At 45.6% G+C, this 13,078-nt stretch overlaps 1 protein-coding gene across 2 annotated transcripts; it reads right to left on the minus strand.

Annotated features, from left to right (window-relative positions):
* Positions 1-1,611: 1,611 nt before the first annotated feature.
* Positions 1,612-9,608, minus strand: LOC147194991 (homeobox protein Mohawk-like). Of its 2 annotated transcripts, none has more exons than XM_086129399.1 (6): positions 9,397-9,608; positions 8,890-9,049; positions 8,631-8,784; positions 7,464-7,757; positions 2,076-2,109; positions 1,612-1,945 (listed from the first exon to the last, which is right to left on the minus strand). In XM_086129399.1, the coding sequence occupies exons 1-6, from the start codon at positions 9,606-9,608 to the stop codon at positions 1,612-1,614; spliced, it is 1,188 nt and encodes a 395-aa protein (XP_085985525.1). The 2 variants fall into 2 exon arrangements, with proteins under 2 accessions (XP_085985525.1, XP_085985526.1); XM_086129400.1 differs by having other exon boundaries at positions 7,464-7,796.
* Between the last annotated feature and the right edge of the window lie 3,470 nt (positions 9,609-13,078).

Genomic DNA, 13,078 nt, shown 5'->3' on the forward strand with positions numbered 1-13,078 from the left:
ACATGGAACAGGATGCTCCCACTCTCCACTCAAGGCACACACAGTGTACCAGGCGTTTATTATTTTTTTTTTCTCCTGGATTACCATCAGCCATTGCGGCATGCGGTGTCTCTCGTTACCAGTCATTGCGTTGCGGGCGGAGGAGGATTCTCTCATCTTGGCAAATGTCGCAACTTGGGGAGGTGTTGTCTGCATATTTTTTTTTCACCAGAAGTATACAGTGTGCCCGCCACGCATTTGCGGTTCAGCATTTGCAAATTTGCCTATTTTTGAATTTTGAGGGGAAAAATGGGTCTTTTATTTCCAGTTAAAACATCTACTTGCTGTTTTTGTGCACAGGAAAAGCCATGTCTGATATGAACATATTGCTTAGGCGATGTCTTGTTGTCTTATATATTTACCTCTTCCAAAGAATCCTTCATTTTTGGATTCTTTCTTTTTGGGTTGGCTGGAATAGAAGAATGGCATCCTCATTTCATATCAATGGAAAAGGATGACTCGTCTGTATATTGCATTCAAACCTGGAATATGTCCCACCAAAAATGTGGAAAACAAGAGCTTGTTTTTGGTTTGTTTTTCCTCTGACATTATGGAAGCGAAGTGATTAATGTGTTGTGTAATGCCGAAGCCAGAACACTCGAGGGGAACTTCATCCTAAAAGACAATCACTGTTTGCGCATTCATGAAGGCGTGGGTCAGCCAAGAGGTGCGTTCTACTTAAACATTGATTGATTACAATTGAGGGGCTCATTCTTGAGAGACAAATGATGAACGCCTTGTGTCAAGTGTGAGGAAAACAATGGTTGAGAGACTTGCGTTGTGTTTACATGCTACAAATGTCATGGCCAAAGCAATGACTCAATAAGACAATCTCTTGAGTGGGTTCTTTCCATATTGTTACCACGATTTGAATGCGGCCATCGCAAAATCAAGAACTTCAAATGACACAGACAAATACATCATGGCAAGGGCACATTTGGCACGTGTTAGTGTGTTACGGCCTTCATGTTCGATATTGAACCCAGTGCAGTTATTTTTGTCCCCCGTCAAATAGGAGACAGGGCGACGTTGGAGAAAAAAAAAGGTTCGGCGATGGCTGCAGAACAAACAATTGCCAGCCAACGGCGACTGATTGCGTGATGAAATGTGCAGCGGAACATGAGATCAACTCACCTTCCAGGTCTTTGTCCATTTACTCCCCCCGCCCGCCAGCCCCCACCCACCACCATAGCAGTGCCGTGACCAAGGGGCTGTTCCTGAATGATTCAAGGGGTTAAATGCACACTGTTGTCATGTTCACAAATGAAATACCATGACATCCACCATGGACGGTCATGGTTCTTCTCAATCACAACTGATGAAGAGACTTCACGTTAACTTTATTGAAAAGCTGCTGTCAAGTTAAGCGCATTGGATGATGATCCAGTCTCCAAGAAGTTAACTTACACAATAGAAATACATGAGCAACATTGTAATTAAAAAAAAAGGGCACGAATGCATCATAGAAGAATACAGTATACACACACACACACACAAACAGTTTGGTCATTGCAAAGGAGAAATCTCAGAGTTGAGGCATGCTGTGTTCTCGCGCACGTTGATGTGGAATCCCTATGCGCTGTTAGCCAGGCCCACTTTGATAGTCTGCACTTCGGAAATGTGGGATGACTTCTGGATGATGCGGCTGGTGAGAGCGCAGCGCTCGGAAGCGCAGCTTTGCCTCAGGGCCGAGGCGGGCACCGCGATGGGCGTCCTGCGAGGGATGTTGGTCCTCGCGATGCACAGCGGCTCCCTGTGGCAGCCGCGCCCCGCGGCGCTGCCGAGCGCCGTTGCGTTGTTCCGACAGCTCTGCCCGTGGGCCAGACTGGTGAGGGCCACAGCGGCGTTGAGCTCTCGCCAGCCTTGGTTGCTTTGACTCTGTTGACCCCTTTCCGGAGGCTGACCGCTGTATCCACATCCAAGAAGAAATGGGAAATAAAAATCAAATAGAGTTCGTTCGCCACAACAAAACGAGACCCGCTTTGACTGACAATTGTCAAGAGTGATGCAAGTAGAAAAGGGCCGTGAATAATTACCTGTTGGATTTAGATGATGTATAGTCCAAAGCTTCTGCAAGATAGGAGAAAACAGTTTCCCAAATAAATATTTGTAATTGGAAACAGAAATTCTGGACATTCACTGTTTCGATTGATTTATATGGGGCGGGCGCTATTTGAAATACATGACATGATGTTTTAAAACCTTGGTGAGCCAACTCCTACTTCCTTATGATGACATAAAATGATGTTTGTATTTGATTGCAGTGAGTAGTTGTTGTCATTTCGAGTATAGACCAAAAAACATTCATACCTATGGACAATTTCGAGTCTGAAATGGTCCTCACGTGCATGTTTTGGGAATGCGGGAGGATGTCGGCGGACCCCGAGCAAACTCAGGCAAGCTGCAGACTCAACACAAGAAGGACTCACGACCTCAGAACTGTGAGGCAGATGTGCTAAGCACTCGCTCCCCGTGCTGCCCTCCGTATGTCTAAATCAAGTGAAAAGAAGCTGATCACATCTAGACCGAAAGATTGAAGTGCTCACAGCCCAAACTATTCCATCCAGGATCTCTTCGCTGGCCGGGTACCAAGAGTAACAATTGACTAAATCATTTTCGCATTGCTTATTTTTTTTTTCCCCCTTGCTACTGAACGTCTTCAAGCATTCTTTTTTTTTCTCTTTAGCCCACAACATCCTTTTCCAAGAAACTATTTCTAAACCTCTTATTTTATAAAGCGAGAAAACATTGTTTTTACCTCTTGCCAGTTTGAAATTTACTGTAAAGGGAACTTTGCAGCAAGTGGAATGAAAGGCCTTGCTGCTTTTTTTGTCCGGTTGTGCTGCAGACCGACTTGACAACTTCTGATTTTGGCCAGGCTATTTCTTGACAGAGTAATTGAAATGAAAACAGAAATAGCGATTTGTCCTTTTATTCTTTGTCGTTTGTGCAAATCAAACAGATGAGCCGCTTGTATTTATAGTTCCACATCTTTCTGTAAACGGGAGCTTCTTGAGCTACGTGATCGGAAACACTTTCGATGGCGAACAAAGCCACGGCGGACGGCGTCGTTGTCACGTTCAAAAGTGAGGACGATGGGACAGAGGATGATCCAGATTGAGTTGATGTCCTGCTGCAAAGCTTGTCCTCTGATCCCCAGATCTTTCAGCAGCTTTGTTGCTGATGTCCCCGCAAATCGCCCGCACCCCACCTCGACTGGGTACATCTTAGTCTTCCATCCGCCGGGTGAGACTGTTGGGGGTAAGGTAGAACTTTGGATACAGATGGGCGATAAGGACGCTGTTTGGATGTGCCTCAATCCCACCAAAGTCTCCTCCCGTCAATCTCTTCCCACCGCATCCGTTGGCCCAGCTTTGCATGCGCGACTGCTTGAGTGCCTATTGTGGACCTCTTCGACCGCCAGCCGTGAGCGTTGTGAAGAAATTGCTTCCAGCCAAGATGGTCTCCTCTCCCCCAGTTCCAAGCCTCCTCTCCCCAGCTGGATACAACCGACGATCTCCTGATGGTTGAGAGCAGCCACCGCTTGATGAGTTGCAGGCGCGAAGGACCACATCCTTCCACCCAACACGGCGGGGATGGTTTGGGCCACCGCGGGGTGTCGGCACTGCGCCAGGGTTATTTCCAGCGTCACCTTGGAGTATTGAAACTCCTTGTTAAGACAGTTTCAAAACTTCCTTTTCCATACAGTGCTGTGTTGGTGATAGACCTTGCCTGGCCGTGCCATTTTTGGGCCAACTTGTTGACTTTGGAAAGTGGGACGTTTTGGATGATCAAGAACAGAACGAGACGTGGAAAGAGGCGAAACTGGAAGCACCAGAATTGTAACCGGTCAGCCAGTAGGGAGTTATCGATCATCTTCATAGGCTGCTGATGGCGTCTTCCCGAGTTTGGTCCATCTCCGCTACCGCATGTCCCGAAGTGAAGCGTCATACCAATGCCTAAGACTCTTGACGGATTAACATTAAGCCGCTGGCAGAGAAACCGCCGTTGGCTTCATGTCTATCCAGACCCACTTGATGTTGTCCTGCAGTTTCCCCAGGAGTATCCTGGTACCGGCCTTCGCGGCGATCAGAGTGTGAAGGTCATCCGTAAATGCCCTGACGGGAGGGAGCCTTAGTCCGACTGTCAGACATTTTACTGCGATGCTATTTGAATCTACAACCGCAACTAAGGATGGACTTAGCATTAATGTCGCCATATGTCTTTGCGAACGAGAAACTCCCAACACAGCATGCAGGCATGTTTTCATTTGAAACAAAAAGGGGGCACTGTTCTGCCGTGCGTTCGTCCAAGCAGGTTTTTCATAGCTGCGTGGTGTTATAAAACACAATCCTGGTGACATTGATGGCCCTCTGGGCTTTTCAGGGCGAGGTATCGACCACGGGAGAAAGCACCGCGTCTCTCGTACTGGAATATAAACACACTTTAGGTGTTTTATGGAAATGTGACGCTTCCATCCTGCGAAATCTCGACAGATATGTTTGAAGCGACCTTGCGAGTAGAGTCGTGACATCACTTTTAAAGTCCATCAGGTGTTTTTGTGGCCGTTTTCGCCTTCTCGTGCTCCGCTAACGCCTGTGTTTTAATGGTGTTCGGACCTGTCATGAATCTGGCAGGCTGACTTTCCACTTCAGTTCCATGGAGGAGTCGCGCAAGGTTGCAAAAAGTCATAACATAGCCAGCAGGGATACATTAAAAGTGTTCGCAAACATTTCAACAGGGCTGTCGCGGTGGGTAATGAGTTCAAGAAAGCACAGAATAGTCCAAAGGAAATATGATTTGTGGCGTGCTAACTGACATGTTTAGGGGAGCACTTTTGCGCATTACCCCCCCCCCCCCCCCCCAGTGCAAAGTTGATATGACCCCATGTGACCGGGAGCTTACTAGCTTGGCTTTGCATTGCATTGGGAAATAACTAGCCCTGTCATCTTTTGTTTTTCTTTGCTGAAAACATGAGCGTTAAAATGTGTAATGTGTTCCTTGTGTTATCAAGAAAAGTGGTGGCCTGCTCCCCCCACCCTTTTTTTTTTTTTTCTGCTCTAAGACAACCAGCCTCTTGTTTACTGTAACAAAAAGTCAAACATGATTCCGAGAGCATCTTTTGTTATTCTCGAAGGTCTTAATCATCAGAATGGATAAAAGAGTGTAATAACATCTTGTAGTCTTTTCGGGGGGCGGGGGGGTTGCAGTGCATCATACGCGTTTGCATTTTACCGAATGGCCGTGTATACCTTTTAGTCAGTCTGAGGTTGAACTCAAGGTTCCCGAAGATGAAGTGTTTTCACAGACCGTAACCTAAAAAGCACTCGTGCAACTGGAAAGATTGATTTGTTTTCGGGGCCATAAAAACGGAACTTAACGCAAAATTGTAAGCAATCAATTGTGGTTTCCCGAGTCTAGAATCGTAACTTTTTTTTTTTCACGAGAGCAAGTAGGAAAGCGGCACGGAGAGAAACGGGCGGCCAACGTGTACGTGACTCAAGCAGAAAACTCCAAATTGGACGGAGCCAGACGGACATGAATGCTCTCGAGCTGTATTCTCTCAAAGCCGAGTTGTCACTCTGAGAGACGTTGGTGTGTCCTGCTCACAAATGGCTCTATTCCTTGAGATTTTGCCCGACTTTTTCACTTCTCACTTTGGGAAAAATACAATCTCAGACATTGTGTAATTGTCCTTAAGGCCCAACTGGACATTTCCACCATGGCAAGAAGCTGAAGCGGAACAAATGGCACATACTCCTGTATGGAAATGAGATTTACTGTGTGCAAGCAGACGAAGCCAGCATCGACTCCTTCCAATTTTAAAAGAAGGGATTTGTGTGGCGGCGGCGGCAGGGATTTGATTAGTAATGTTCATTAAAAAGGAAAAAAAATTGGCTCTCTGTGTGGCTGCTTTGTCGTAAAGGGATGTCAGAATTGTTCAAAATGTATTGATTTAATGTTGCATTGCTACTGAACACCAGCAACCTGAAGAATCAAGTTCTATTTTGGTTTTACTACACTTTGTACTGAATTTTTATTCCACGTCTCTCCTGGAAAAAAAAAATCTTCAACTATGCAGGCACTCAGTCAAGTAATGTTTAAAAAATAAAAAAATAAAGGGGACAAGATTTTTTTTCTCTGTAATTAACAAATAAAAAAGGGATACTCTTGTGGGGGGGGGGGGGGGGGGACTATGATTGAATGCAAAAAAAAAAACTTTCCGTGGACCAAAACGCAACAGCCTGTGTATAGCTGATGTCTTCTTTTGTGTCGGGACCCGGCATATTTTCATCCCTCAGATTATGACATGCTCATTGATTAGTGAATAAATAAATTCATCATCACACGATACTGCTCATACTGGAATTGATCTGCCAGATTTGCAATTTGACTGAACGTACATTTATGCTGATTTTATCTGGGTAATATTGGGCCTTCCCCCCAACAATTTCATTCTTGTATAATCTTAGTCTTGTATTATTATGATGATGATGATGATTATTATTATTTGTGGCAACAATCGCTCATCTGTCATGACGTGGATCATGTAAAATGGTTGGAGAGTTGCCAGTCTGTTTCCTGACTACTGTTGAGGAGCCCTTGAGCAAACGTGAAGATTTATCAGTGGTGAGCTGTCAGGAACAGCAATAATTTATTTGCCGCTCTCACTAACAGAAGCGCTGACCTATAATTACAAACTCCTTTTCATTATCTGCCCCATGAAATTGTATTATTTTTCTTCCCCCCACCAACAGTCTCTCCTATTCAGTTTGTAGTTTGTCTTTTGACTGCATTGCTTGCAGTACACGTGCGTAAATGCTATAGTTTTTTTTTCTGCAATATGTAATTGAAATGATCTGAAAATAGTACTTATTTTCTTTGAGCTGATCATATTTGTAATTCGCCTCACAGCTGGCCCACGGTGATGTTAGCATTTTTTCCATCCCTTGATTGATTGTTCAGACTAAGCCAAGTTGGACTCGTCTGGAGCAATCTGCAAACATTAATAAATTTAATAATCAACATTTCCGGTTAGTATGGTGTATTTGATTGCCATCTGTAATGTTTTTTTTGGGATGTTATTAGCTAAATTTTGAATCCGACCTGCTCTAGATGATGCATGTGGCACAGAGGCAGGCCATTATGTGTTTTTGTGTACTGTAATAATCATGGTTTCTATAATTGTGACCCGCTCGTGCTGGGATTCAAAATTGGATTCAGTCGGGCGCATCCCCACTGAAGGCGTAGGGACCAAATGCCGCGCCGGCCACTGAGCTTGATGTTCACTGAGAAATTAATCAAAATCTTGTCATGCTTATGTACAAAATATCCTGTTTTGTGGAAACTGCCGGATCATGGAATTAGAAATCCTTCAGCATGGATGAAATATGAAAGACGAGCGACACTATGGAGTCTCTTACCCATTTGGTAGATGAAGTTGGTCTCCGTGTCGGAGGAGGACGCCGGGGACACGGCGTCTCGGTCGCACTCGTTTGAACTGAAGGACTCGGAGTGGCTCCTCCTTTTGAGGGCGACGCCGTCCGCCTTGCCCGCCATCATGTGCCGTAGGGTGTCATTCAGGTAACGATTCAGCAAGCTGCTCTTGTACTTTGACGGAGGCGAGGCGCTATCATCGCTGTTGGCGGGGTCCGCCATCGTGAGTACGCCGCCCTGGTTCTTTATGGCACACATGTGGGACGAGGACCTCCCCATGTCTGATGAACACATCGGGGTTTGTAATCGACAGTCATCATCTGCAGCAAAGCACGTGCCCCCCCCCCCCCCAAAAAAAACAACCATTGTAAAGGTTGACTGTGGGCAGTCAACTGATACATCATTTGTAACACCAGCAGTATCTTCCAATATCCAATCGGAGATGTCACTGCTTTAAATGCGCCGGTGGCGCTCGGCGTTCTACTGAGAATCATTCTTGTTATCTTTTTTAGGCAGCTGGCTAAAGTCAAGCCTCTCTTTTCTCAAGAGTACTTTGAAAGAGTCATTCATGCCTTCGTCACATCCATGCTGGATTGCTGTAATGCACTTTACTTTGGAGTCAGCCAATCCTCCATGAAGCCTCTCCAGTTGGTCCACAATGCTGCTACTTCCTATGCATTTTAGAGTTCCTTTTAAGATCCTATTATCTGTTTTCAAATCTTTAATTGGCCTGGCCCCACCTGACCTTTCTGAGCTCCTACACATCTGCCCGGTGCCTCAGGTCTGCAGAACAGACACTATTAGAGGTACCGAGAACCAAGCGGAGGCTCATAGGGGCTCGAGCCTCTTCCGTTGCCGGTCCCTCCCTTTGGACTGACCTCCCACTGAACGTTCGGCAAGCCTCCTCGCTGCCCATCTTTAAAAGTCATCCTAAAACTCATTTTTATTCTGTGGCTTTTGACTCGGCATGAGACTTGATTTTTAGTTTGACTGTCTTTGTTATTAATTTATTACTTCATTGTTTGTTGTATGAATGATTTTTGCTCCACAAGCAACGCTTTGTATACAGCGGTGGTTGTTTTCGAGTGACCTAGAAATACACTTGAGTTGAGTTTGAAGTGATGCGGCATTGACGAGGTGAAAGTTGCCCTCACCATCCGAGTCGGTGTCATCGCTGCATACGCTCAGTCTCTCTGCATTTCCCTGGATGTATTTGTTGTACAGTTTGATCCTCAAGGCCCAGCTCAGGTCTGGCTGCCGAACCGTGTTCTTCAGCCTCCGTCGGGCGTTTGCAAACCAGTTTGACACCTAGACAGAGTTCGACAATGATCAAAGTGAAGGCCCGACCAAAGTAGGAAAGCGCCGTACGACGGGGCACCCCTTGACCTTCGCCGTTCGCATGTGTTGTCTCACCTGTACCAGAGTCATATGGGAGCCCAGAGCTAACAGAACCTTCTCTGTCTTGGTGGGGTACGGGTTGTCCCGATGTTTGTACAGCCAATGTTTGAGCGGCCGGGCCATGTCCTGCAGCACTTGTCTCTTGTGGCGAACTTTGACCCCACCCAAGCGAGATCTGGAGGATTTCAGAAGCTCAGACTGTAGTCGTGCACAACATCATCAAACAGACCCAATAACTAAATCAAGGATTCCCGCCAAGCGTGCGTGACGGAACTGTCGTAAAAGGTGCGCTTTGGAATATGATCCCGTTTCATTGAAAATAATGAATTTATGACAAATCTTTGGCAGTTTGTGTGCATTTTTTGGGGTGGGGGCGAGTGACATGATTGTGGTGGTGCACCTTGGTTTCAAAGTAAAATATGTGTCTTGGCGCCACGGTTGGAAAAAGCGGATCTAAATGTTGCACCTCAAGAAAAAACAACCCAGAAGAAAAACTTTGATTCCAAAAGCAAAGGAGCATACCCATATCTCCTGTACTTGATGGCGCTGTCGTGAGTGGTGGTCTCCTTGTATTGCAGTAGTTCTGCATTCTGAGCGCTTGCTAAGCTGGCGTGAACTACGCAGCTCAGTCTACTCCTCTGTTCCTCCTCCAAATGAAGAAGAGTATGAGATGCCATCCCGGCACTTGCGTTCATTCTCAAGCGAGCAGATTGGTCCCGAGTCAACAGGTGCATCAGCAGTTTTTTTGTTTTTTTTACAGAAATAAATAGATGCGGTTGGCTCCCATCCCGGACAAAAGTTGAAGTCAAACCAAAAAAAAAAAAGGGAAAAAAAGGAATAGTCCGTGGCCTTTTCTCTGAAGGCGAAGCCAGCACGTCAGGCACGGTTGGGGAGCGGAAACTTGTTTGAAAAGTCAGTGGATGTTCTCCGGTTTTGTCAAGCAGCACTTTGGAGAGTTCAAATAACCTGTTTCACTCCTGCCCATTGGTCCTCCCACCGTCCAATCGCGACTCTGAGGGAACCCTCGCTGAGCGGCAGCGGCGGGACCAGCCCAAGATATGCAAAGTATTGCGTGGCAAAGGTGCTTATTAGATTTCGCCTGCTGTCGAGCAGTTCAGCATGATCTCATATTTTCTTCATGAGGCATACGAGCCTCCGCGCAGCTTGCGGTTTGACCAACAATCGTGTCAGCAAATAACACGGCATGTTTTACCAGGGGATTCGGGAGCTGGAATTACAAGTTTCCTAATAACCAGCAAAACCACCAAGCGCTGCCTCGTGCTAGGCAGAGAATGTTGGATTTCAGAACAAATTGGGCCAGTAGTAATGTCAACACCAGCGCTGGAAAAATCACACCGGCTCCGCTCATCCAATCCTCGGCAAGTGCTGCTTATTTTGTGCGCGACCCTGCGTACGAGGGTTTAGGGGTGGCGAATCTTTTGCACTGTCTGCAGTCTGCGCATTGTGGCTTTTTTTTGGGTGGGGGGCGTCGAAGCTGTTTCCATTAAGTGGGACATATCATTTCAGTATGGTTTGGGCCGCCGAACCCTGACTTGGCTTGTGTTACAACCACGTGGTCCGCAGGCAGGATGGTGAGAGGCGAGTGGTGTAATCGCGTGACATCATCGCAATGTGACACATTTGTGAATTCGACCAAGAGCAACAGGGAACAACAAATTCTTCAGATTTATTGTGGCAGAACTCATTATTGAGAAGAGAGATCGTGTTCTCTCATTCCGTTCTTGTTGGGAAACACTGGAGTATTTCACTCCGTTTGTAGGTTCCGTGCCGCTGCATTTTGGAACCCCAAAAGTCCAACTCGATGCAACCCCTTGCGCTTGTTGACGAATTTCAAGAAATCGTCTTCCATCCGTCCATTTTCTGTACGGCTTTTGCGCAACCCCGGTGAGCTGAAGACTCTTCCAGGTGCTTTCGGGCGACAGGCGGGGCAAAGTAAATCCACTTGCGCAAACTGTCAACGTAAATGTGCGATTGTTACATGGTAAACACCGAAAGAAAAATTCACAACTGCGTGTTAAAACGCAATACAACATAAATAGAGTAAAACGACTCTCCCTTCTAAGCTGCCTGACAACAGACAAGAGAAAGCGGAGGGAAGTCACAGGTGTTTGTGGGGCAATATTGCCAACTAGTGGTGAATTTGTGGTAGTGCCGTCAGGAATGAATCTCCTCTTGCTTGGGCCACTGGCCCGTCCACCTTCCCTGACTTGTGTGCAGGCAGCGCAGGTTCACTCAGAGATGGTGAGAATTCGACGGTTGTCAGTCCCTCTCCGTGCCCCGCGGTTGGAAGCGGAACAGAAAAAGGATGTTTGGAGCGGACACGTCTTGCGCGTTGTTTTGTCCGGACGCACTGCTACGTAGTTAAGAAATCGATGTTTTCTCAAGTGGCTAAAATTGTTTCACGGCTAGCTTCTAGGCAAGGGTCATTTTTGTTCTAGTCATCAGCTGTCATGCATGCAAAAGTTCAGAGGTCAAATGAAGTTGACCAGTCAAGCTTCCCGTGCATTTAAGGTTGTTTCTGAACTTTCAACGGAAAGTAGAATATCGCCAACATGTTCAGTTTGGTAAAAAATTATGTATGGAAATGATTGCACCGAGACATCTTAAAAAAACAAAAACAAATGCGCATGTGATAGATAGACTTTATGGATCCAGTGAGAGATCTTGAAATATGAAAACAGTCTTACATAAGAATGACTTTTCCATACCACATCATCATTTAATCATACTCAGTGCAGTCTACAAAGGTTTGAGTGGCGATAGAATATTTCTAGAATTTCTTTTTTTTTTACAAGCAAGCACTCGACTCACATCCTGGTTCACAGTTCAGCAGCATTACGTTCCAGATGCGACTGCTAAAAAAAAACAAAAAAAACAACAGAGCAGACTCGTTCCTCGCTCTCCGCAATAAATTCCTCCTCTGACATTCCTCTGCAGTTGTCAGACTGCTACATGCTATTGCGCACCATTTAGTTCTGTCCCCAGTGACATGTTCCCTGGCTCGCGTGTTGCCATTAGCGGGGAACACACCCCCACCTTCAACGGCCCAGAGAGCCCCCCCCCCCCCCCCCCAATAAAAGTGCGCAAGGACATACAGTCTTTCTCTAGTCTGGGTGGGATGCAACATGTGTACATATGAGACACAAACTCAGTTCCCAATGCTGTTTTAGTAAAAAAATAAAATAAAAAAAATAAAACCCCGCAAACTTAGGTTGACAAAAGAATTGTATTGGAGTCACCTACTAAAATATATATATATATATATATATCTGCTGTATATATATCTATATATACAGGTATATATATAGTTTTTTATTGGGAGTTGGAGGGAAGGAAAATCTGGCTAGAAGTGATTAAAAAGTGAACCGAAAGCTTCCTTTGCATGCTGAATTTTGAATTGAAGATGAGAAAAAAAACTTGGACGAAAGACAGGAGAGAGTTTTATTTGGAACAGTTTGTGTTACAGCAGTACTTATTTCAACGGGAGACACACACAAAAAAAAGAAATCACCTTCACCTTTGACAAAACATTTCTTTGTTTTAAAGGGTTGATATTGATAACATTGTAATACACCACAAAGAGATTGATCTGTTACATTTTCTGGATGAACCTCAGAGGAAATGTCTTTTTTTTTTAAGGTGACCCTAATCTTCTCTAAACTTTTGACTGCGCATTTTTTTTAAATTTTGTTGCCGTTCTCGAACAAGATGCTACAGAGACGACAGTGAGCCTGGAAGAGGCACAGAAAGGCATAGAAGCGAGTCCTAGGAAATGTACGGACGATTTCTGGACACCTGTTGTGACTTTTGACATGCAGCTGCATGCTTGCACTCATTAAAATGGAATCCCTCAAAGAAACTCTTTCCCGCTGCTAAAATTTGTTCACTGGGAAACGGATAATCCATCCATTTCTGATGTATGTGCTCGGTTGTCAGTTTTTTGCCGGCCCAACACCTCGCAGAACGACAGCATTTCTTTTACCCTTGGCTTTTCTGGAGGTTTATGCACTCCAAGTGGGCCATCCCTCCACACATTTGTGCAAGAACACCCTCGGACTTTCCTCGGCTGTCTTTTGACTGTCAGAATGACGCAAATAGTACAGAGGGGGTTTCGGGAGAATGGGAAACATTAGAGGGGGGGGGGGGGGGAACGCTTTTTGGCAAATGTCGATGTGTAGATTAA

The sequence above is a fragment of the Hippocampus guttulatus genome, chromosome 14 (assembly GCF_054856545.1).
Source record: "Hippocampus guttulatus isolate MCC_2025c chromosome 14, RoL_Hgut_1.0, whole genome shotgun sequence".
Taxonomy (NCBI): Eukaryota; Metazoa; Chordata; class Actinopteri; order Syngnathiformes; family Syngnathidae; genus Hippocampus; species Hippocampus guttulatus.

What these genes read in the sequence shown, in the direction of transcription:
- LOC147194991 (XM_086129400.1), bottom strand. Translation starts at nt 9,608, where the DNA reads ATGCACCTGTTGACTCGGGACCAATCTGCTCGCTTGAGAATGAACGCA. An exon ending in CGATGACACCGACTCGGATG is followed by an intron (nt 7,797 to 8,630) that starts GTGAGGGCAACT and finishes GCTTTGCTGCAG; the next exon opens with ATGATGACTGTCGATTACAA. An exon ending in ACATCATCTAAATCCAACAG is followed by an intron (nt 1,946 to 2,075) that starts GTAATTATTCAC and finishes ATGTGGATACAG; the next exon opens with CGGTCAGCCTCCGGAAAGGG.